The 25,302-nt window shown below is 39.1% G+C and overlaps 1 protein-coding gene across 2 annotated transcripts in view; it reads right to left on the bottom strand.

Moving 5' to 3' along the window:
* Positions 1–828: 828 nt before the first annotated feature.
* Positions 829–25,302, bottom strand: part of GRM8 (glutamate metabotropic receptor 8) — a 462,724-nt gene continuing 438,250 nt past the window's right edge. For both annotated transcript variants that reach the window (XM_043550467.1, XM_007056854.3), the window contains exons 10-11: positions 12,520–12,766; positions 829–972 (exon numbers count right to left, since the gene is read on the bottom strand). In XM_043550467.1, the coding sequence (XP_043406402.1) occupies positions 923–972; positions 12,520–12,766 (297 nt within the window). In that variant the 3' untranslated portion in view covers positions 829–922. The remainder of the gene's footprint in view (positions 973–12,519; positions 12,767–25,302) is intronic.

A 25,302-nucleotide genomic window follows, 5' to 3' on the forward strand; every position in this document is an offset into this window, starting at 1 on the left:
TTTTATCATCTTTGCTATAATTGTCTGATAATTTTTTCAAAAGAAAAAAACCAGTTGCCGAATCATAAATGGTGAGCACAACATCAGAAATCCTTCATTTCACAAAATCTTATAAAATGTATTTACTTTGGGAAAAACTCCCATCAGCAATTTTAAAATAGTCACAATTTTTAAAACAAATAAAGTCACCCACCTCGGAGAGTACACACACACACACACACACACGCACGCACGCACATACAGACACCCCCGTCAACATGCTTAGACTTTACACTGCATTCTTCTGACACCATTATTATTATTTTATTTATACCTGCTCCCCCCTTTACTGCACATTCTAAACAAACAATAGACAATACTGTCTGGACTTAAAATATTATTTGTTTTTCCTTCCTTAAAACTGCAACGAAACAAGTCTGAACATTTGCAAAACATTCCTTTATTATTAGAAATAAATTATTTTGTATAAAAATTTGCATGCGTCAATCATTGCACTTATTTTAGCACAACCCAGGGCTTCAATTCAGTCAGTCATCACAAGAAACAAACTCATCTTCTTATACAAGTTCAACAATGTGGGACAGGAATGGAAATTCTCACAATCACAAAAAAGTACTTACAAGTATAACATCAGACATGGTTTATTTCAACAGCATTTTTTTTTTTCACAAGCTAACATTTACTTCCTTTTGTGAGTAAACAGTTCAGAAGTTTGACATTCGGTCTGAAGTGTATAAAACTGAGCTTTTTCCTTCTCCACCCTTCCTGCTTTTGGCTCGTGGTTAATCTTTGTCCATTAAGAGACTGACTATTGATTCGATTGTAGTCTACAGCTCTTTCCAAGACCGAGGTTTTGGTGGTAGTAAATTCATTGTTTATTTTTTTTATTTTCACATACTTCAGATGCATTTCATTTCCCTGCTCAGTTTGCATGATTGCTGTAGCTGACGTACGTTGTCTTGGTAGAGGAAGCTGCAAAGCAAAAAAAAAGAAGAAGAAAAGAAAAGAACAAAGTTACATTTCAGGTTTTGGAATCAACATAAAGCACTTTGTGTAGCAATAAGAACAGTTGTACTTGTGGCACCTTAGAGACTAACAAATTTATTAGAGCATAATAAATGTTGTGTGGTGCGTGGTTGCTAGTGAGTATTTGCTTCAGGTTGGGGGGCTGTCTGTAAGCGAGGACTGGTCTGTCTCCCAAGATCTGTGAGAGTGAGGGATCAGACAGACCAGTCCTTGCTTACAGACAGCCCCCCAACCTGAAGCAAATACTCACCAGCAACCACACACCACACAACAAAAACACTAACCCAGGAACCTATCCTTGCAACAAAGCCCGATGCCAACTGTGTCCACATATTTATTCAAGTGACACCATCATAAGACCTAATCACATTAGCCACACCATCAGGGGCTCATTCACCTCCACATCTACCAATGTGATAGATGCCATCATGAGCCAGCAATGCCCCTCTGCCATGTACATTGGCCAAACCGGACAGTCTCTACGCAAAAGAATAAATGACACAAATCTGACATCAGGAATCATAACATGCAAAAACCGGTAGGAGAACACTTCAACCTCTCTGGCCACTCAGTAAAAAATTTAAGGGTGACGATTTTGCAACAGAAAAGCTTCAAAAACATACTCCAACGAGAAACTGCTGAGCTTGAATTAATATGCAAACTAGATACAATTAACTTGGGTTTGAATAGAGACTGGGAGTGGCTGGGTCATTACACATGTTGAATCTATTTCCCTAAGTTAAGTATCCTCACACCTTCTTGTCAACTGTCTAAACGGGCCATCTTGATTATCACTACAAAAGATTTTTTCTTCTGCTGATAATAGCTCATCTTAACTAATTAGTCTCTCACAGTTTGTATGGTAACTTCCAACTTATCTGTCTCTCTCTCTCTATATATATCTCTCTATATCTTACTATATGTTCCATTCTATGCATCCGATGAAGTGGGCTGTAGCCCACGAAAGCTTATGCTCTAATAAATTTGTTAGTCTCTAAGGTGCCACAAGTACTCCTGTTCTTTTTGTGGATATAGACTAACACAGCTGCTACTCCGAAACCTGTGTAGCAATTAAATTAATTTAGTATTTAGTCAGCATTCAGCTGTATAATCAACTTCACCAAGGTTCCAATTCAAGAAATCACATAAGCATATTCTTGACTTGAACCATATGCTTAAGTACTTTTCTAAATAGCTTGCTGGAAACAGGGCCCAAATACTGTGCTTTTGGTGACATTTTATTTGTGTGTGCTTTAGGGGTAATATGGTGGCTGCTGGGTGAGAAAAAGACACACAGCTCTTTATTCTACAAGCTATTCGGCATATTTCATATCTCTTGCTGGCTAGTTCTGTTTTTTTTTAAATATAGTATTCTGTGCCTTAGTTTCAACATTTTATTTGGCTAATTTAAAAAAAAAAAACAAATTAGCAAAACAATTGCTGGCACATCTGGGGCTTGAGTCACGCTGCAGTTTCCACTGACTGAGGCCGGCTAGGCATCCACTGGTGGAATGGAGACCTAGGAGGGAGTTACAGGCATACAAGACATCCACAACACCTGTTATATGAGGGTAAAGAGGCCAAAGGTGGCTGATGCAGCCCTGAAAGTGGGCAATGCTGGCTGATGAAGGTATGTGACCAGCATCCTCAGGAGATGCGCTGACATAGAACATCTCTCTTCCAGGAAGTGTCCACAGGCATGTTTACTAGAAAGCCCAGACTGTACTTTAAAACTGCTCTCCTGTGGTGATATTCCTCAGGCAGATTAACAGCATCAACAGCACACCCTTTCTTACAAGTGAATTTCCCCTTCGGGCAGATATTCTCCTGCTTGTTCAGAAAGGTGCAATATGTGAGGATGAGTCAACTCCTGGACTACTGTTAAGGTAAAATGGTGACAAGTCACTGAACCTAAATATAGTACTGGGCATTTCTACATGGCAGCCACTATCCCTTATTGTTGTTAGAGATGTAGCCAGTTCTCCATTACTGTGTTCAGATAGAGTGGGCAGTGGTGGCTTCCGAGAGCCACAGGGAGCTCTCTGATCCCCAGCTGCATGGACCCAGCAGAACTTAGAGCAGTAGGGTGCTGACTGTATCTTCCACCACTGTTATAAAGTCTGTACGGCACCAGGTGCAGAGGGGCTCAGCTTCAGCACACCCCTTTCTGCCTGTAGCCTGCCTCTGACATACTGCATTTACCCCAGTGGGTGGAGGCAGCTGGCAGCACAAAATGAAAGTAGTGGTCTAGAGAATCTGGCCCATATAATTCTATACGCACGCCAATTTAAATCATGAGTAACTGCACTGACGTCACTTCTCCATAAGACTGCAATTCTCCAAAGACTTAGGCCATGAGTAGTCGCATTGGCTTCATTTGGGTGGCTCATATGCTTAAAGTTAAGTAGCGCAGGATCAGGCCTAAATCTATAACTCCATTGAGGTCAATGAAGTTACACCAGTGTAAACTGGTGTGAGCTCAGAATCAAGGCTAACACAGTATCAATCAAGCTTTTTTGCTCTCGCTCTCTCTCTCTCTCACGACAGTCCTTTGCTGTGTTTTATTGGATAGGAATCCACTGATGTTTTTACATAACTGAAATAGGAAAAGAAATCCTCACACTGTCTAAACCTGACCTGGGAATCTGAGGGTGGTGGTGGAAGAACAGAAATACAGAAGCAGGGAAATAAAATCTTCTCTGGGTATAAGCTTTCATGGGTAAAACATCACTTCTTCAGATGAGGAAGTGGAGTTTTACCCATAAAAGTTTATGCCCAAATAAATCTGTTAGTCTTTAAGGTACCACCAGACTCCTTGTTTTTGCAGATACAGACTAACACTGCTACCCCCTGAATCTTCTCTGGCCCACTCCCCAGTTCCACTATATTATGTACAGAACCGTGTTATTGTAAGATTTCTAGAGAATGTGACTCTAATCCTGCAGTTGCAGCTTTGGAAGATACCAGGGAACCAGCCCACTGAAATTCAAATCGGATTTGACTTTTTCCATTAGGATATTGGAATGCATAATCATGAGAACACACACATCAAAGAAACTGTCAAAGAGCTTGTTGTTTATCACCACACATACAGGTACCTCCAGTTTTGGAGTTTCAGAAGTATGACCCCTGGGAAGGTTTGGATCTGAGAAAATGAATGTGAATTCTAAAACTCAGCTCAGTGGAAACTGGCAAGCAAATTGTGTTGCTTACAAAAATAAGAGACCAGTGGCCATCCAAGTTCAAGAGAAGACTACTCTGAGCAGGTGCTGGGCAAGGCCTTCATATGACTCTGCCTAAGCGTCAGAGTACCCCATTCCTGAGAGGAAATAGCCCTGCTCTTGGAGTACCAGGACTCTTTAAGCAAGTATAGGCAAATTCATGTTTTTTCAGAACTTTCACATGGGACATGAGACTCCTTTGTGAGCTCGCTCTCACGCTCCCACAGCTGGATTGGTGAGGAGACTGTTCTCACTCTGCCCTGCATTCTCCCATCTGGGAATACAATAGGATTGCTGAAACTGGACCAATTTCTTTAGAACATAAAGTGATTTTTTTCGCAGTAAAACATGAGTAAATAAAGCACACGTACTCAAATTGGACAGGTTCCTTTTTTGTTTGTGGGAAAAGAACTAATGTTGAATTATCTGCCAGTCTGAATACATAGCTTTGATGCATCTAGTGTTGGATGAGTCAAGAAGAAGAAAGTAAAAATCAATAAATAGGTGTATTCCTTACAGTATGACTTTGAAAATAAAATCAGATTTATTCCAAAGTATTCCCATGGAGGGTTTATATAGTAGTTCATACTGCCAGACTGGAAAAATCAGACCACCAGCATATTCAGCTTTTCTCTTTTTATTTGATTAATACCTTACATATCTATACAGTTTATGCTAATGAGCCTGCAGCTCCTGTTTGGAATTTAAGAGCCTCAACATCTAGTTTCTTGGTCTTTAAGACTGTGAACATTTCAGAGTTGTTGCATAGACCACACTCAGCAAGCTTATCTGGCCAGGGAGGGCAACACATTTGACTTATCATGCTCCTGAAAATAGCCTTTTCAAGGCCCATTTATTACTCTGCTCTTGGAATGAGACAACAGAAGTAAACCAAAACAAAAGGATTTAGAGTTGTATAGAAACATTATCATGAAATGTCCTGTACATATTTAAAATAGGTGACATAGTTGTTTCTTCGGTTGACCCATCTGCACATCTTTTTTTCTTCACTTCCTGTCCTAGACAGCTGTCTAATTTGTTTGACACTGGTAAATGTGCACTGGTAAATACTCCACTCAGCAAGGACCTGTGTTTCAATGAGGGTGAAATGGAGCTGGGACGGAGGGGATGTAGAGAACAGGGGCCTTGCATGGAAGATTAAAGGACTTCTGACCCCTGTCTCCCACTTTCTGTAAATTTACTGAGGTATGCTGGGAGGAGATTCCCCAATGTCTCTTGCCCCTTCCTTACGAGCAGCAGGATGTTTGATAAGACCTGCCTAAGCACCAAGATTTAACCACCACCACCGAACTTTAAATGCCTCATTAGGACCCCACCCAAACCCCCAAAAGCCTTAACTTGTCCCCTGCCAAGCCTGTTTTGGATCAATCCCTAGCAGAGGAATTATAAACTGATTGAGGTTCATTTGGGGCTCAGGAGCCAATCTGGTTCTTAGGAGTCTACAAAACCAGTTTGCAGAGTCCAATGGTATGTCCTCACTTTGAGCTGGGGGTGTGATTCCCATCTGGAGGAGACATACTAGCTTTGGTGGAGCTAGCACGCTAAAAATATTGTGTAGACATGGTGGCACAAGTGGCAGGAGTTACATTTGCTGTTATTCATTTATTTTATTGATTTTTAGAGCAGCTCTTGCTGTAGCAGCCAGACATTTATTTACACAGAAGGATAAAACTACCCCTGGATTCAAACAGGGTATTTATGGTATAAGTCACGGACAGGTCACAGGCCGTGATTTTTTTATTTCTTGTCCATGACCTGTCCATGACTTTTACTAAAAATACCAATGATTAAATCGTAGCCTTAGTAATGACAAAGCAGCACATCGAGGCCCTGAAGTTGCATGCGTCCCAATGTGGTTCAGTCCCTGCACTCCTGTGGAACCTCACGGGTGTGGAGATGTGCCCACATGAAATAGCTTGCAGGATCAGTGCCTTGGTGTAGAGACATCTATTAGTGAAAAAAAGTATAAAACCAGCATCCTGTGGTCCACATTTTCCTTCCCCTACATGCAAATAAGGAACAATGGTAGGCTAATATTAGCATGAGTTCAGAGATTTGGAAGTCTAAGTGCCTTGTTTGAGAAATGCAATTTCACTTCTGCATTTCCCAGGTTTTGAATGTTTTAACTCTTTCGAAAAGTAAAATGAAGTCAAACCATTGATATGTGCTTGAACCTTAATGACAACTTTAAAAAATAAAAAAAATAAAAGATATCTGTCAGAACATATATTTGCATAAGAGTTTCATAAGAGGAAATAAATGTACAATTGTGGTTACCTATGAGAACCACAATATTATTTGGAAAGCAATTTAAAACCTATATTTTTTTATGAAATGCAATTTCACTTCTGCATTTCCCAGGTTTTGAATGTTTTAACTCTTTCGAAAAGTAAAATGTAGTCAAACCATTGTTATGTGCTTGAACCTTAATGACAACTTAAAAAAATAAAAAAGATAAAAGATATCTGTCGGAACATATATTTGCATAAGAGTTTCATAAGAGGAATAAATGTACAATTGTGGTTACCTATGAGAACCACAATATTATTTGGAAAGCAATTTAAAACCTATATTTTATTAAAACCAAAGGAAGGTTGTGTTTAGTCCAGTTATTACAGCTGGCCAAGATTCTCCAAATATTGAGTTTGTTATGCAATTTTTGTAAAAAAAATTCAGTGAAAGTCGGGGTTTTTTTAACCATCTCTACCTATGATTTAGCATATAAAGCATCTGTGATTAAGTTGTCTTGGATGAAAGTTACTACATAGAGATATGGTGCTATCATTTATTTTATTTTCATACTGTATTACAAAACCTCCATGTTTCTTCTTCTTACTAGATGTTTATCAGGGGCATCATTAGGATAAAATAAAGGCACAGGAAACTCCTCCATACTTGTTTGAGTATTTTTTTCTTCCAGTTTTACCAGGCAATGCCAATTATGGAAATTAGCATTGAATATTCAGGATTAGCTTTGTGAAAATAGACTGGGAATATATTAGTGGCTTTGACTCAATAGTTCTCTACTGAATACCAAATTATTGATGGGCCCATATTGTTTCCCACAGCTTGCTTCAGCTCACTGCAACTTCTAGAAGGACAGAAAGAGCTTGTTGCAAACACAAACAAAACAGAAGATAGAATTTTGGGTCATAATCCAACACAAAATAAAAACAGAGAGTGAAATCGCAAACATCAAACAGAGAGGGCAGAGAAGTAAACAAACATGAAGAAAGAAACAAAGAAAGGAAACACAAAAGAATGGGGGGAAAACTAACAGAGAACATGACAGTGAATCAGTTGACGCATGTGACTGGGAACAGAGAAGCTAATGGAAACAATCAGCATTGGAAAGGACTAGAATACCTGGTCCCTTGGTGCCTGGAAAGAGGACAAGGGGTGAGGGGCACTGAGATTCACTACTACCTGTTGTGGGAGAAGAAGATTCTGATATGAGCCATGTAGAGTGCTCTGTTAGGTATAATGTGTTTGATCCCAGCCCAAAAAACGCTAAAGTAGAGGACTGCTTGGCCTGCCCTGAGTGGGAGTAGCATGGAAGCTTCAACAGAGATTGTTTAAGCCCCTAGGTCATCCCTTGCTCTCTGCAAAGGTCTGGTGAATTTGGATGAATGGAAGTTGAATGAAGACTAAGAACTCCTGTTTAATCAAGCCACTTGAGGCGTCCTGTTAGGCAGTAACAACTAAACTGCAGTGAGTGATGCTGTAATATATGAATTTTGTACATGACCATAGAGAGATCTCATTTAGCTCAAGCAGTGTGGTTTCTCCTTTGTAGAACTGAAGGATAAGGATTCTACTCCCAGATCTCAAGAGTTGTATGTAATTTATCTTGCATTTTTTTCTCTGCTGTCTGAAGCAAATGGCTTTGGTTCAGTCTATGGGTGAAATCCTGGCCCCACTGAAATCTCTGAGTTTTGTCTTTGACTTCAACAGGGCCAGGATTTCAGTCCACGTGCCTAGAAGATTTTGACAGAAAAAAAATGATTGGTGAATGGTCAAGCACAGGAGTGTAGGGGAACAGATTAAAAGAGATGGACCCAAGAAATGTAAAAAAAAAAAAAGATATAAAGGACAGAGCTAAAGCACAGAATAAGGGCAGCCAAAAAGGAAAAATAACAAAAGAGTAAATGGCTGTAGTGAGTAAAATATAAACAAACAGGACAGAAGACAAAGAATAGGAAGGGAAAATAAAAAATAAAACACTCAGTATGTAAAAAGCATAGGAAGAAGAATAATTTAAAGAGAGAAAAAGTATGTGGAGGAGAGTGAGTAAGGAATTGCAAAGCACCAAAAAGGGGGCCGGGGGGAAGAAAATGCATCAGAAACAAAGACACTAAGAAAAAAAAAGGCAGAAAGCAAGGAATGACAGAGAACAGAACAATGAAAAGGTGGACTACGGAAAAATCAAAATATATATGACAATGAAAAAAACAAAAAGGCACCTGAGAAAGACAGCAAGAATAATACAGATCATGTCAGAGGAATCATCAGAATGAGATGGGTAGGAGAGAAGAAAACCAAATTCGGTGACTGTCTGGTTTTAACCTCCTTGTCCCTCTGTTTATTGCCTAGTGTTCACTTGACCACATGCTGACTTTCACTCTGCCCTGTCTGCTCACTCTCTGCTGGTGACTGATCAGGCACACCTGATCCCTGCTTTGGACCTGATCTTGCAGACCTTTTGAAAGAAAAATCTTCTTTTGATTTCAACAGGAATTACTTCTGCATCTAGGCTGCTGAATCAAGCCTTCTGGGCCAGATCTTGAACTGGTATAAATTGGTATAGCTCCATCAAAGTCCATGTTTTACAGCAGTTGAGTATACAATCCTGTTGTAGTTATCCTGATGTATCACGCCTACTGATTACTCTCTCTTGCCCTCCTGCCTCTTCAAGTGGCAAATTTTGTCCTCAGACACATGCACACAGCTCCCTTTACTTTAGCATATACAGGTATATATAAATGGAATCAGAATTTGGCTGCATATCTTTAAATAAGAAATCCCAGAATGCACCATCGATGCCTCCCAAAAATCAGCAAACAAATTCACTTCTTCCTGTTTGTGCTTTGGTGGTAAGTTGTGGTTGTTGTCATCAGTATCAGTATCAGCATTGTCGGGGTAAGGTGAGGGAAACTTCTCTCTCCATTTCTGGAGTGCTAGTGATACCCTGATTTTGTATATTCTGTAACTTTCTCCATTTTTGGAGTGTGAGTGACACCCTGCTATTCTCTAGGTAAGACTTACATGCTGGAACTGTGATCACCTAATAACAATTTGAGACTGGGTTACAGGTGTCAGTTGGAAGAGACATTTTTCTGTATTTTTTGGGTTAGTACAGCAGATCTAGGGGAACAGATTTATTTTAATGTGTCCTTCACTACAGCCTCAAAAACTTGTTGACAATAATTATTTCAGCAGAAAAGAGAAAAGTGAACAAAATCTAATGGATATAGTATGTTTTTTGAAAACCTAACAGCCCATTCTTTTAGCCAAGCCAGCTCAAATACATGCAGCTAGCTCTCTAGAATAGGGATTTGTTGATTTTTTTGAACACTTGCCTATGGAGTATAACAGTACATGGATCAAAGCCTTGAAGAGATGTACTACTGAGGCACTTGAAAATTATAGGTGTGCTAGTGTTAAATCAGGTTTAGAATATGGTAAATTGATACTTCCCTGCCTGCGTCACACTGCTGGAGAAAGCATATTTGCTTCCAGTGGCAGCTGTTTTCATGAATTATGCATAGTCATAGTTAAAAGAATACCAGACACAGCATTTCTTCTTCATTAGGTACAGTTGATAAATCTCAGGTACACAGGACTTTCTTACCATCTTCCTTTGTACCCCATTGTGGAACTATATTTGACCTTTTTCTCTGATGTTGATCATTTTGCCAGCTCAGCAAGGAAACTCTCTTTCTCCCTCCTCCCTCTCTATTTTCTTTTGGTGACTTCTGAAGAATTGTAAAAGATGTAGGGGTTTTCATATTTACAGGCTGACATCTGATCTACAGAGAATTTCATCATGATTTCTCCCTCTGTCCCCTGTCATAGGTTGTAATATGAACCTATTGAAATCCAAAGGGCAGCGGCTCCATTGCTTCATCTGGTAGTTACACACTTTTGAATGACCATAAGTTTGCAGGCGAATTATTGAATTTTTAAAAGATAATCTGTACCCAGTATCCTCCAACAAGCGAGTTATGGAACAAATCTAAGATCCTCACTCACTTTTTACACTGTACTTCACTCTGGTGAACTCCTGACTGAATTCATTAGGAGTTCCATGTGAAAGGAGTAACTTTCATAATCATACATGCAGTGGTAATGTGCAGGAGTAACTTTCACAATCATACGTGCAGTGGTAACGTGCAGGAGTAACTTTCACAATCATATGTGCAGTGCTTTGTCTGCATGTACAAGCAAAATATTATTATTCAACTTTCCTTCAACCTCAGGAGTAGTAATAATTCAGAAACCTCTAGAGGATCCATTTGCAGCATAATGGCAGGAATTAGTCCTTAACTATAACAGGAACTACCATTTCAGTGAAGCTCTAACTCTAACATAGGGTATGTCTTCACTATCCGCCGGATCGGCGGGCAGCGATCAATCCAGCAGGGATAGATTTATCGCGTCTAGTCTGGACATGACAAGTCGACCCCCGAGCACTCTCCCATCGACTCCTGTACTCCAGGGCCTCAAGAGGTGCAGGCAGAGTCAACGGGGGAGCGGCAGCAGTCGACTCACCACAGTGAAGACACCACGGTAAGTTGATCTAAGTACGTCAACTTCAGCTACATTATTCACGTAGCTGAAGTTGCGTAACTTTGATCGATTCCCCCTCGTGTAGGTCAGGGAATAGAAACTTATGTTCTATTACCACCGGATTTGGGAAAGGGGAATCATTAGCTTTATTCAAAACTTTTTTATTATTTTTGTTCAGAAGTACAGTTAATCAGGCTTTATTACTAGAGTTGGGCAAAACATTGATTTTTCAATTTGCTGGCAATTCCAAAAAATGTAAAAAAAAATCTTTAAAACAATATTTTAGGTTGACCCAACAACAACAATTTTTGGTGAATCAAAGAGTAAAATAAAATTTGTTTGGAGCTGAATGAAACATTTTGTTTTCATCAAATTGAAACGTTTCATTTCAGTTTTGACCATTTTATATGGTTTTGATTTTTTAAACGTACAATTAAAGGAAATGTTCAAATGAAAAGTCATTTCAAACTAAAAAATCAAAAGAAAATGTCAAAATGAAACAGTTTGGGTTTTGTGGAAATTTTTTTAATTTCCAAAACAATTTTGGCAAAGCCAATATGAATTCACTAAATGTTTTGGTGTCACTGAATCTGCGATTGTCACTGAAAAAGGCCGAGTACAGAAAACATTCACTCAGCTCTATTTATGACATGCTGCTGTCTGGAAGTTATAATAATTTATCAATTCCTAAGAGATGTGCCAGGATTCAAAGACCTTCCAGATGTGGAAAATATTCTCTTACCACTTCTATCCTTTGGTAACTCTAAAATATAGTGTCTAATCTATATGTGCATGAACACTTGGAACATAGATACTTATGTTAATTTTTTGTAAACTTAAAAAGAGATCCAGTACTGTTTGTACAAAATGAAAAACTACAGCAAAGATTTGGGTGATGGGATCATGCAGTACTTTCTCCCAAAAGTCCTCACAAGGTGGAGGCAGGCAGCCTTTTTAGGACGTTAGATAAATCATAGGAAATGTACAAGTTATACAAAATATTCTAGTACACAGTAGAAGGTTAAGGAAGGAATATTTTCACCCATGTCTAGTTGTATTTTAAAAAATAATGTAGAATATGAAGCCATATTTTTCAAAAGCCTTGAAAATGTATGAAAATATATCCTAAGAAGCATCAGTATATAATGAGACTGCCATAGTAAAATCCGACGCAACAAATTAGTGCTTGCTAGGCCAGATCATTTAAAAAGATGTAGTTTTTTCAAAATGTGTTCATTTTTTTAATCACCAGTTGTCACCCATAAAAAAGATTTGCATGTAGGCAAACCGTAGGCATTCCTGTGCTCAAAGGTACTTGAATTCTGACACGTCTCTGCATTCATGCAGGACAAGCAAAGAAAAGAATAACGTTTACAATTAAAAGTGAGTGCATTCTTGTGAACGTACATCTATTAGGAAGTGTTCCCACTCTTGACCATGGGAAAGTCTACAGATGACTTACTGTTGGTGTCAAGACTTTCACACAGTTCAGTTTTGACCTCGCCATTTGGTCTGTCGTTTCCTTTTTGGATCAGTTTGCTTTGCATTGTGGCAGCTGTCACAACAGCCTTGAAGCTCCTCTTCCGTTTTTGAACATTCTGCTCTGGATGAAAAATGATAATATAAACCTTGGGCATGTAGAGCATGCCCAGAGATACTGAAGCACTTAAACTCATGGAGACAGTAAGTGTTGTTGTCTGGATGTACATCTGTGGGGGGGAAAACAACATAAAAACCAATGTTGGTAAGACTGATAGAAAATACATAGGCAAATGCAGTAATTATCTTAAAAATACCAACTGAACATGGAAATGGTATCATGCTGTCACTTGACTGTGTGTACATTAGAAGGAAGCTTCACTCAAATTGTCTTTAATTATAGTCAAGCATTCTTTTTTCTTCCACTAAAGAGTGGGTGGTAGAAGCAGCTAATGCTTATTAAACTCCATTCCCCTAAAAATAATTAAGCCTCTGAACCACCTCCATTTTCAGATTATAAACAAATGTGTCTGTGCAGACATAATATACAACAAAGCTGACAACAAGGTTAGCCCTGTATCATCTACTCTAATAAACTGAAACTTCTGACATAATATACCATTCACTGATGCACCAGTGCGTGCAATGCTGTTCAACTGGCAACATGCTTAACACAGAAGCTAATGAGAAACATTTGATTTACTGTTTGACTCCTGTGCCTGGAAGAAAATGAGTTTCTCCACAGTAAAGCTTGAATACCATTTCCTTTAACATTTGTACATTACAGTTGAATTCTAATCATACTATTATGTGGCACATAACAAATACTCTTATATGCTATGGACTTTGTAAATAGGAAATTGGAATGTAGTGTCTCCAGGGAACCAGTTTGAAATAGACCTCTATCCCCTATAGACAAACAGAAAGAATTACCATTTCAAAGGGAGTGTTCTGTCTATCACTTATTACTTTGAAAACCAAGCTATTCTGATCTTTTCCTGCTGCCTGGGAAGAAAAGGTGATGATGGCTCCATGGTAATAAACACCGAGTGCAAATATTTATTCAAAAAAGCACATTAAAATACTCATTGTGGCTTTGTTCAACATTTACCTCTCATAGAGAATTTTATATTATTAAACAAGAATTTTACGTACAATTCTGCATGGCTTACTCCAATTTCTCTTTCTAGCTGAACAATACTGTGACTGTATCAGAAGGAACACTGAGCCCACTCTATGGGACAGAATAAAACCTATTCCACCTCCTAACAGAGCTTCACTAACATTTAATCTCAGTGTGGGGTGTGTTTTTATGGCATAGCGACTATCATCATGAGATACAGTACTAAGAATCTGTCAATAATGTCAATCTCCAAATCACCTGTTTTCACTACAGCCAATCCCTCAGTAAATCGGCCCTAAGCAGAAAACTAATGATATAATAAACTGGCCTAGAATAGTCCAAACAGAAGCACATTTTGAATATTCTTCAACTCATGAACAAAGTTTTTCCATTAGCTACTTTACCCTTAGAGATCACAAACAGTGCTATCACTTAAAACACCATTACATGAAAAGTGTAACAGATTTGCTTAAGTGGTGTGAACTCACACCATGGGGACACTCCACAAACTATCTGTGTTATTCTATAGATAATGTGTAAAATCTCACCAAAAAGCCAAGAGTACCCTGTGCAATTTACCACGTGAGTAGAGATCTGGCACTTTTAAACCTGACAACACTAAGCATACTAAATGTAGAGTTGTCACTCTCCACGGAGTTGTCTGCATGCAACTGTCAGGATAATAAGGTCCAAAGGATTTCGCATTTTGTTACTGAAAGTGGTATGCAGCAATTCCTTCATTTAAATAATACATCACTATAATAGCTCCAAAAGTGGATAAACCCCAATTGTGTACTCACACCAGTATAAATCTGGAATAACGCCACTGATTTCAATCCAGTTGATCTGGATTTACATTGGTGTAACTAAGAGCAGAGTCTGGCCCACAGAATGCCTTAAGATTTGTCCAGGTAACCTTATATGGAAGGTAACCTTAAAATAACTGAAAGGTTTTTCCAACCTTATATGGAAAGATGTTTGCACATACATGAAATGCATATTTTACATACAAATGGCATCAGTGCCTGTTGGCTGCTTTAAATAGTGAATGGTTTCAGAGTAACAGCTGTGTTAGTCTGTATTCGCAAAAAGAAAAGGAGTACTTGTGGCACCTTAGCGACTAACCAATTTATTTGACCATAAGCTTTCGTAAGCTACAGCTCACTTCATCAATAAATTGGTTAGTCTCTAAGGTGCCACAAGTACTCCTTTTCTTTTTGTAAATAGTGAATATAATCTGAAGACAAAGCACATTACAGACGCCTTTCCTGCCAGTAGGACTATTCAGCAGCTAACAATTGTTAGTCCTTTCAGGTTCCATTTATTTGGTGCAACTAATATGCCCAGTGTTTTACCGACCGAGGGAAAGGGGATTGCATTCATTGCTGGAATAAGTTTAAACCCATTGTTGGCATAATTTAAACCCAAAGAGTTATAATTTACACTCCAAGGATCTTATTACTGTGGATTACATTGCTCCATTTAGACACAGCCCTGCAATGTGAAAGGGGAAACTCAGGATGAAATGTGCCTCAGGTAGCCAATTTCTTCCCTGAGTTCCCAAGTACACAGTGTGGGTATTCAGGCTGCATCATCCAAACTATGCCTGACACCTTCCCGTTTCTCCACAACTTTTGGAGGGAAGTGTTTATCCTCAGGGAGAGAACAGTTCTCTTTTCCTTGTATGGTGGTGCGAGGGCCAGATAAAACCTGCCTGTATATTATTACTTAAAACTGCAGCTTTAGAAAACATTTGCAGTAAAACACAAAATATGTTAAACTTGATTTCACATTCACAGAATCATAGAATATCAGGGTTGGAAGAGACCTCAGGAGGTCATCTAGTCCTACCCCCTGCAGGACCAATTCCCAGCTCAACATTCTCACATAGTTTGAAATTAGCTCGATTCATCCAAAGCTTAACTGTGACTAAGGTTTGTTCAAAACTGGGCCTCATCTGTGGATTGAAATCAGGCAGTTTGTAGTTTCACACAGTTTCCCTATGGAACTAGGTGAAACTTGGACATTTTCACTGAGTTTTACTTTAAACTTCTAGGTTTATTCCAGCGTGAAACTCAAAGTGAAACTCAGGGGATGCAAATGTGCACAGAGCAGGACCAAAGACAATGATGCATGAACCCACAAAAATGGAGCCACCTAATTTTGCACGGTTCTGCTTACATTTAGAGAGAGGCCCAAACCAAAATGCAGGCTACAAAGACATCCCAGGTTTGGAGAAGGGTGGATCCAAACTTTGTAACTGGGGCCCGTCTTGTCTTATATCACTCATCTCTACAGTACTTCATAACCCAATTAGCCGAACCAGTTCTACAATAAGTAAAGAACATTTAGGTATGGTGAAAGAAGGAAAAATAAATAGCCCTCTGTTACTGCAACCAAAGACCATCAGAAAACTGGTTTTTGCATGTAATGAGAATGGATAGTGCTTGCACCAGTTCCCATTCTTATTACTATCCTTGTCACAAAAAGAATTTTTCTATTGTGCTACTTTCTGTTTGTCTCATAAAGAACGCTGCTGCTGGGAGCTGCTATCATGGATTCGATTGCACTTGCTCTCTACTGCGTCACTGATGTTGTTCTCCATTCCAGATGAAACAAACCCAGATCCCAAACTTTGGGCCTAATGCAACCCCAGTGTCTTCAAAGGGTTTGGATCAGGCCCTCTTATAAGATGTATCTGTTGCTAAAATTGTATCTACCTGCAAATTTTCTCTGGATTATGCTAATCTAAGCTTCAATTGAGGAAAAAAAAAAAGCTTTTGCCTTTCAGGTTGCAAAGATAAGTTTTAACAATAAAGTATTTATAATGACTGTTGTGTTTTTGAATCAGACACCAGGCATACTGAAACATTAGCACTAAAATAGGCGTGACCACAGCCTATTGTTCTTAATGGTGCATTGCCTCTGAAACTTAATTATGGCTACTTAAATGCTGAGATTGTCAAGCATTTTACTGCTAATTATTTTACCAGGAACATTGAGATGCTGTGATTAATACAGTGCTGCTGAACATACCTGTCAAATTCTCATGTTCCATTAATAACAAGGCTTCATGTTTTGATTATGGAAACAGCAAATGATTTTTAATGCCATCATTTGATTATTTGGCTAATGTTGGGGTAAAGGTGGTGTTTTCTAGCATCTAAAACTTATTCCACTAACAGAGAAAACTGCCTGGAGCCCTGAGTGGAGGAATCCCCTGTGAACAAGTATGTTGTACCCATGATGTGAGCATTGCGCTGGCTTCCAATTAGTGTCTGGCTGACTTCAAGAAAGACATTGCTGAGGTGTCCTGTTCTTTGCAGGTCCAACCCTGCAAGGTGATAAGCACCAACTCCTGCTGAAGCCAACTGGAGCCGAGGGCACTGAACAACTTGCTAGACTTGTAAAGGCAGTCTCTTGATCACTTTACTGCATACCCCCATTGCAGCATTCAGCTCCGCTAGGAGGCAGTCTGACAGCCCCTGTGCTTAAACACTCCGGGCCTGATTCTCTGTTCTTCTGCACCTTGTACCATCATTTATACTAATGCAAAGCAAGTGCAAATGACTACACAAGATGAAGGGCAATGGGAAAAGAGCCTCCCCATGTCTACTGACAGACTTTTCTCTTATGATGGTCTTTTCAATCTTTAGAATTCACTCCTTTGGCACCCTGCCAGAGCCCAGGTCTAGTGAGCTGCAGAGCATTATGTATTTGGTTTAACTTTTGTCTGACTCTTATCTTCTGTTTGATTTTATTCCTGACAAAAGGATAGTGGTTTTTTAATTGCTATGCATTGTGGGTAGTTTTATCCTTCTGTGTAAATAAATGGCTGGCTGCTACAGCAAGAGCTGCACTAAAAATCAATAAAATAAATGAACAGCAGCAAAGACAGTTTAGTTTAATAAGCTAGCAAATACTGAATGATCCTCCATGTGTCTCACAGTGGTAGCTAACCTTAAGATATAGGAGTCTAGGAGTTAGGCTGCCACCGCTGGGGTAAGTTTAAAAGAACTACACACACACTTAGGCCGGTCTACACTACCACTTACTTCAGTATAACTTACATCAGTCAGGAGTGTGAATAAGTCACCCTCCTGAGCGACATAAGTTACACCGACCCAAGCACCGGTGTGGACAGCGCTATGCTGGCGGGAGAAGCTCTCCCGCCGACATAGCTACTGCCTCTCATGGAGGTGGATTTATTATGCCGACGGGAGAGCTCTCTCCCATCGGCATAGAATTTCTTCACCAGACGTACTACAGCAGCATAGCTGCGCCAATGTAGCACTTGTAGTGTAGCCTAGCCCTTTAGACCCCTCCCCAACTACACCCCTTTTGTCCAGCAAAGCCCCTTCCAAAGTCCACACATACACGGTTCATGGTACTGCGAAAGCAAGATCCAGCTTTGCTTAAAAGAAGGCATTACAAATGTACCCATTACATTTAAAGATATCATGATTTTCATTATTGTGCCCAAAGATACATGAAAATACAAAGCGAGTGTCCGTGGACAAGATTTTGCTTCAAACTTCTTTGTGGGTTCGAAAATATGGGGCACTAATCAAATATTTTTTGATCCTTATTAAATAATCTTTTGCCAAACCTATCAATTAAAATCAGGCTGTGAGAAAAATGAAATCTCTCCCACCATGTTCATTTGCTTATTATCATTAACAGTAAACACAGATTTGATTCTGTGTACTGCACAGGAGATTGGGAAAACCAATTCTGGCTCCTTAGCTGTACATTTCAGTGGCTTTCAGATTTTAAGGGGAAGGAAAGATCTGAGGGTAGATTTGAAATTAAATGTGTATGAATGCATGACTTGGTATAAAGCTGAGGTGACATCATGAGAGCTATGGAAACCTATAACCTCAGTGGAGCCCATGTGTACCTGCGCTCCCCAAGATTACTGATGGTAATGGCTCCACTGTCCAAATATTTTTCATTTAAGTCATATGTCTATAAGCATCCCATTTTTATCTAAAAATTCTTCTGTTGTGACAAGGGAATAGCTTCTGCATGGCTTCTTTATTTTCTTTTCATATTTTATTTGTTATTTTAAATAACGTAACAATATCCAGGGTTCGAATTTGCAACCCACTCTTGGAAGGTTATATGTCCAGTAATTGTAGATGACAAATATTACATAGGTGATTCATATACTAAGTAACAACTACTATTAATTGCTAGTACGTTACCAAAAATGCTTTCCCCCCAGGTGCCTGAAGCTATTCTATGATGGGGCTCTCAAGCTAGCTAAAACAAGTCGCAGAGGGTTTTTCCCACTGCAGCCTGCCACAAACTCTGGGTACATCTACTCTGCATCTTGGATGTGTAATTCCCAGTTTGGGTAGATGTACATGCACCAACTCTGCTCAAGCTTGCGGGCTAAAGCTAGAAGTGTGGCCACAGCAGCATGGGCAGCAGCTTGAGTTAACCACCTGAATGCGTACCTAGAATCTCATTCAGACAGCTAGCCCGAGCCACCACTCGCACAGCCGCAGCCACATGGCTATTTTTAGCATGCTCTCTAGCAGAAGCAGAGCCTACAAGATGGGAATGACACCTCCCAGCTGCTGTATAGACATACCCAGGGTAGCTTCCAGAGATAGTTTCTAATGAAGAGGAACCCAAACTTCAGAGTAGGACAACTCTAGTCCAAACAAACATACCTCCTGGAACACACTCAATGAGGGACAAGTGAACTCCAGTTCCCTCACCTAGTCCCAAATATCCAGTCATGACTACCCAGCAGCACCCCTTTCCCTGTTCCTCTCTGCCCAGTCATGGTCATCCAATGCCCCCTACAAATTCCCTCACTTCATGCATTACCACCTGTACCTTGCTTTCTCTACTCCATTTCCGGTAAAGGGGCCATCTGGACACCTTCTAATGCATCAAAGGAAAGGAGGGATAGCAGGCCACTTGGATTTCTCTAACCCTGAAAACAAATAAGGTAAAGGGGAGTCTGAGCCTCTAAGAGGAAGGCTGTGCAGGGAGACAAAGTACACAGCAGCATGAAAATTGCCCCAAACTCAGTGGAAACTCAGCCCAGTTTCCATGAGTTGCTTTCATAATGAAACCCCAGAAAAGACGTTTTCCCCTTCTTTTTGTTACAGACATTGTAACCTCTGGAGACCGAGCCTGCTGCCTGGTAGGTAACCTATGGTAAAGGAAGCTGTACTTAAAATATTGTATTGCGACATGTGGGGAAAATTAGTAAGAGACATCAAATGTTGTGCTATCAAATGCTGTGATCATTGGAAATCCCCAGAAAAAAAGCTAGGTTAAAACAGTTATGGTTCAGATTTGTTTAATTTACAATGGTTATTATGTTTTACTTAGAAAATAACAAATGTTTGAAAGTAAAGCTACTTAAAGTTTAAGTTCCTTCTACAACTACCTTAAATCTTGTCCTGCAGCTTGGTCCATCCTCTCTAACATTCAAATGCAAGCTCACCCCACACACTCAGAGAGAACTCTTCAGATTAGCTTGCAAAACTCCAGACTCACTTATTACTACTAGGTGGAAGGTTTGACTATTCTCCCTTCTCCTGACACAGATTGGATACAACAGCATCTCACAGACTACATTCCATGCACCACACCACTTCCATCCATTACACCACTGTGGGTTGTCCATCCTACTGTAATCCATTCACCTCACAATCCGTATTGTGAAGAGGCCCTGCTGTGTACACACTGGTTCGAGATCAATCTCTAAAATTCCCATTCTACACAAAGATCCTGATACTCAGAAGTAATACGCTCCCAAACCTTAAATTACACACAGTGGGAGCTGTGATTCACCTCATCCAAAAAATACTCTGCAATGCTCACCACCTCTGAAAAATCAAGCCACTCTGGGGTGAAAATCTCCAAACACCAGTCGCACCATTGCATTATTGGATTGAGATCTGCAGGCACTACAGGCCAGAACGGTTGGTGCAAGTTATATAGTTAAAAAGAAAGGAAGAACATATGTGCTAAAAGGCAGAAAATCCTACCATTAAGTGAGGGGTGCATTGTGGGAAGAGGGCAGAGTTCTATAAGAGTGAGGAGTTTCTTTGGTATTGAACATTTAAATTTTACTTTTATACCAATTGCATTTTATTTGCATCATCTATAAAAGAAATATATTCACAACCTTAATTATTTCCAACTGAAGCCTTTTTGGGAAAAGGGATACAGGGGAAAAATGTAAAGATTATAGTGGCCCTGCTGCCTCAGCAATGCACAATGATATACATTTTTAAACTAACAAACTCTCTTACATGCAATTGAGGGTTATTCTCTGTCTTAAGACACTGTGAATTTCAGGTTTCAGAGTAGCAGCTGTGTTAGTCTGTATTCGCAAAAAGAAAAGGAGTACTTGTGGCACCTTAGAGACTAACCAATTTATTTGAGCATAAGCTTTTGTGATCTACAGCTCACTTCATCAGGACTCCTTTTCTTTTTGTGAATTTCAGATATTCACAGTGGGTGAAATTCACTCCTGAGGCTGGGAAGTAAGCAGTACTTTAAGCCTTGTGCTGGCTTCCTACATAGGTGTGAATTTCACCTTTCATATTTCCAGTTGTCCTTTCACAGTCAATGCTAGAGACTTTCCTGTACAGATATGTTCAAGTTCACAACACATTTCCAACCTCTTTTCAAAGACTTAGAAATGTATAACACGCTATCTTCTGTTCTTGTTCATACTTACACTATCCACCTGGATAGATAAAGCTAAACAGAACACAACATGATTTAAAGAATCATTTTATATTTGCTCTTTTGGAATTTTGCAGCAAAACATCCTTTTAGAGAAGATGCTGGTCTGTAGTTAATTCAGTTTGCAGGTATCTTCTCTCAATGCAAAATGTAATAGCTGTCCAAAAGCTAAACAAACTAGCAAAAGTGGCAGATGGGCAACTATTCAAAATAAATTCATGTACATTGGCACATCTTCAATTATAATCCCTTTGAAAATATGGGAGATGACATTTTGGAACATTCAAAACTCAAGAAGCCAGTTGGCAATGCCAAAATTGTCAATTTCATATGCATGATTGTCTTGTAATGGAAAAGAAAAAAATGTTGATTTAAGGAGAATTACAGAGATATGAGCTAAGTGAAGAAATGTGGATTGAATTTGATTTCTCTATCTTCATGATTTTAAAAATGAGTGGTTTCCCACAGCATAAACTGACCCTTTAATTGACTGGCACAACCTTTGATCTGCAGTATTCTTGCTGAACAGCAAAGATTATAATTTCTTGTTCAATTATGAAACATAAAGAATGTTCCTGTTCTGCATATATTTGCTAAATGACCTAACCAACAGTAGTGGAGTTCCATTTCCATGTCTGAAAGACACAGAAAAGAATTATTAATCCTGCTGATGCATAATGCTATTAATTACATTTCACTTCCTAATTTCTGAAACACCGAACCTGCAATATAACTTCACTAAACAAATAATGGAGAGCACTACAAATACTATCAAGCAACCTGGAGTCCGGTGGCACCTTAAAGACTAACAGATTTATTTGGGCATAAGCTTTCATGGGTAAAAACCCACTTCTTCAGATGTATGGAGTGAAAACAAAACAGTCTTCAAAAACAGACTTCAAAGAGAGACTGCAGAACTACAATTCATTTGCAAACTTAACACCATTAATTTGGGCTTGAATAGAGACTGGGAGTGGCTGACAAAAGCAATTTTCCCTCTCTTGGTATTGACACCTCCTCATCAGTTATTGGGAGTGGACCACATCCACCCTGACTGAATTGGCCTTGTTATCATTGATTCTCCACTTGTAAGGTAACTCCCTCCTCTTCATATGCCAGTACATCTATGCCTGTATCTGTACCGTAATTTTAACTCCATGCATCTGAAGAAGTGGGTTTTTACCCACAAAAGCTTATGCCTAAACAAATCTGTTAGTCTTTAAGGTGTCACCGGACTCCTTGTTGTTTTTGTGGATACAGACCAACACGGCTACCCCTCTGATATAAAACAACCGCTGATTCTATAATAATTAACCTGCTAGTAGGTTTGGCTTTAAAATGTTTTTATTTATTTTAACGCATATGGCACAAGTGACAGAGTTCAAGTACTTGACAGAAAAATATTAAGTGAAGTACATTTGTTCGGAAGATAATTTTATTTAGCATCTTTAAGCAGGGCATAATTAAGACACTGTGTCATACAAAATGATTGAGGCTTACGTAAGTAACAGCTGGTTACCCCAATGGCTGTACAGCTGCAGGGCAGCCATTCGCAAGAAAATCTGTGCAAACACAAATAATGTACTATGCTAATGGACACAATGTAATGAGCAAGGAAACAGCTAAAATGGAAAGACAAAAAGAAAATCAAACAATCAAACAAATCCCTTCAGACCTCAGCATGCATTTAAATTGCAATTAGTACATGAAGATCTTACAGAAGTACTACCCTTATTTGGAAATGTTAGTAGAGTCGATTTCTTATGTCGGCTGAAGTTTAGTGACAATAGGAGCGCTCCTCAGCTGCTGTAAATAGATATAGTTTATAGACTTCAATTAAATTAGAAAGCTGCACCAATTGAGGTCCAATGATTATAGGGGTAATTAGGATATTTTTTCACAACTGTCCTCTCCCACCTTTTAGAAGAAAAATAAGCAAGCTGCAATTTAAACGGTCATAATTAGACAAAACTATGTCCACGATGGATTTATGGCAGAAAATCAAAAAGGAATCCTACAAAAAGTGGAAATGTGGACAAATTGCTAAGGATGAGTACAACAGAATAGCACAAGCATGTAGGGACAAAATCATAAAGGCTAAAGTGCAAAATGAGTTATACCTAGTAAGGAACATAAAAGGCAATATGAAATTCTTTAAATACATTAGAAGAAAAAGATGAAGGAAAGTGCAGGTCCTCTACTTAGCAGGGAAGAGGAGCTAATAACTGATGACATCAAGAAGGCTGAGATGTTTAATACCTAGTTTGCTTCAGTCTGTACTAAAAAAGACATTAGTGACCAGATTATCAACACAATTAATACCGACAACAAGGGAGATGGAATGCAAGCCAAAAGAGGGAAAGAACAGTTAGAGCAGTGGGAATAGCATATTGCTATTCCCAGAAGACTGTGGCGGGCGCTGGACACCCCGCTGCCAAAATGCCACCGCAAAAAGCGACAGTGGGAAGAAGCGTCGCTGCTGAAATGCTGCCGAGAAACGGCAACTCTTCTTGGCAGCATTTCGGCTGCAGGGTGTCCTGTGGGCATGCAAAAATGCCCCGGTGGGCGCCATGGCGCCTACAGGCACCACGTTGGGGACCCCTGAGTGAGAGAATATGTAGATAAATTAGATGTATTCAGGTTTGCAGGGCTTGATGAAAGTATTTAGAATATGTTGCATGTAATATTTATACATTTCTCAAAAACAATCATCATAGGTATGAAGGTAAAGCAAACAAGTTTTATATGAGGGTCCACCTTTGTTGCTCTGCTGCATTGCCTTGTCGTTTATTGTACAAACTTTTCTGTGGCCTCAATTATTACAAAAAGATTACATAAAACCCATCTGATTTCACATTCAGCCCCTGCCATACACGTTGCTCCATCAATGACATTAGTCTTAAGAAGTGAGCATTTTCCCATTCCATGGGAATTTCTGAGATTTAAAAAAATGTTTCTCAGCACAAATGGCATGAACAATTGAAATCTCAATTTTTGGAAAACCAAAAATCCACCCAAAAAATGCAGATTGGATCAATTGAGCTAAAACATTTCCTTTTGATAATTTCAAAATGTTTCATTTCCATTTCAACTTTTTGATTTATTTTACTTTTTTTTTAACTATAAATTAACTAAAAAGAAAGTTGTTTCAAACAAAAAAATGGAACTGTTCATTTCAAAGAGGTCACAGTGGGACATTTTGACAGTTTTGAGTTTTTTTTCAAAACATGTTTGAAATGGGAACTTCATCAAAACTGACTTTTTTCCATGAACAGTTTCAATTTTGAAAAACTGGCAATTTCTGACAAGAAAATTGAGTCAAAAAATTCTGACCACTTCTAGCCAATCTCTCTTTCATCTCCTTCTCTCACAAATACATCTGTGCCTTCTTCCATGCTTCTGCTGGGGACATTCAATTCAAATCTATTCACTGAGCCACCTCCCTCTGCTTGTGTAAATCCCTCATAAAAATACAGTTATGCTATGTCACCGACAAGAAGTTAGCAGGAAGGAAAGGTTATGATAATAATAATGAGTCATGATGATTGACTGGAACTATCAAGATGTGTTACTGAGTTATCACATGGTCTTACTATTGTCAGCTTTGGCCTTCTTTTTCCTTTTCCGACAGTCTAGTCTTTGAACCTCCCTTGTGTCTTCTTGAATTGAGAATATAAGCACTTCGGGGCAGGGAGCATATTTTCATTTGTTTTTGTGAGATGCCTAGCACATTTTTGAGTAATCAAATATACAATAACTAGTAGCAATAATTTAAAAATAGTATTCAACCTCAAGTGCTAAATTTTGGTTCCACCTTTATAATATACATACAATTTAGGCCTGCCTAATATAATATTTTGTATTTATATGGCACATTTTAGACCTTGCACAAACAAAGAGTCCTATCCCAGAAGGTACTCT

The sequence above is a fragment of the Chelonia mydas genome, chromosome 1, assembly GCF_015237465.2.
Source record: "Chelonia mydas isolate rCheMyd1 chromosome 1, rCheMyd1.pri.v2, whole genome shotgun sequence".
Lineage (NCBI taxonomy): Eukaryota > Metazoa > Chordata > Testudines > Cheloniidae > Chelonia > Chelonia mydas.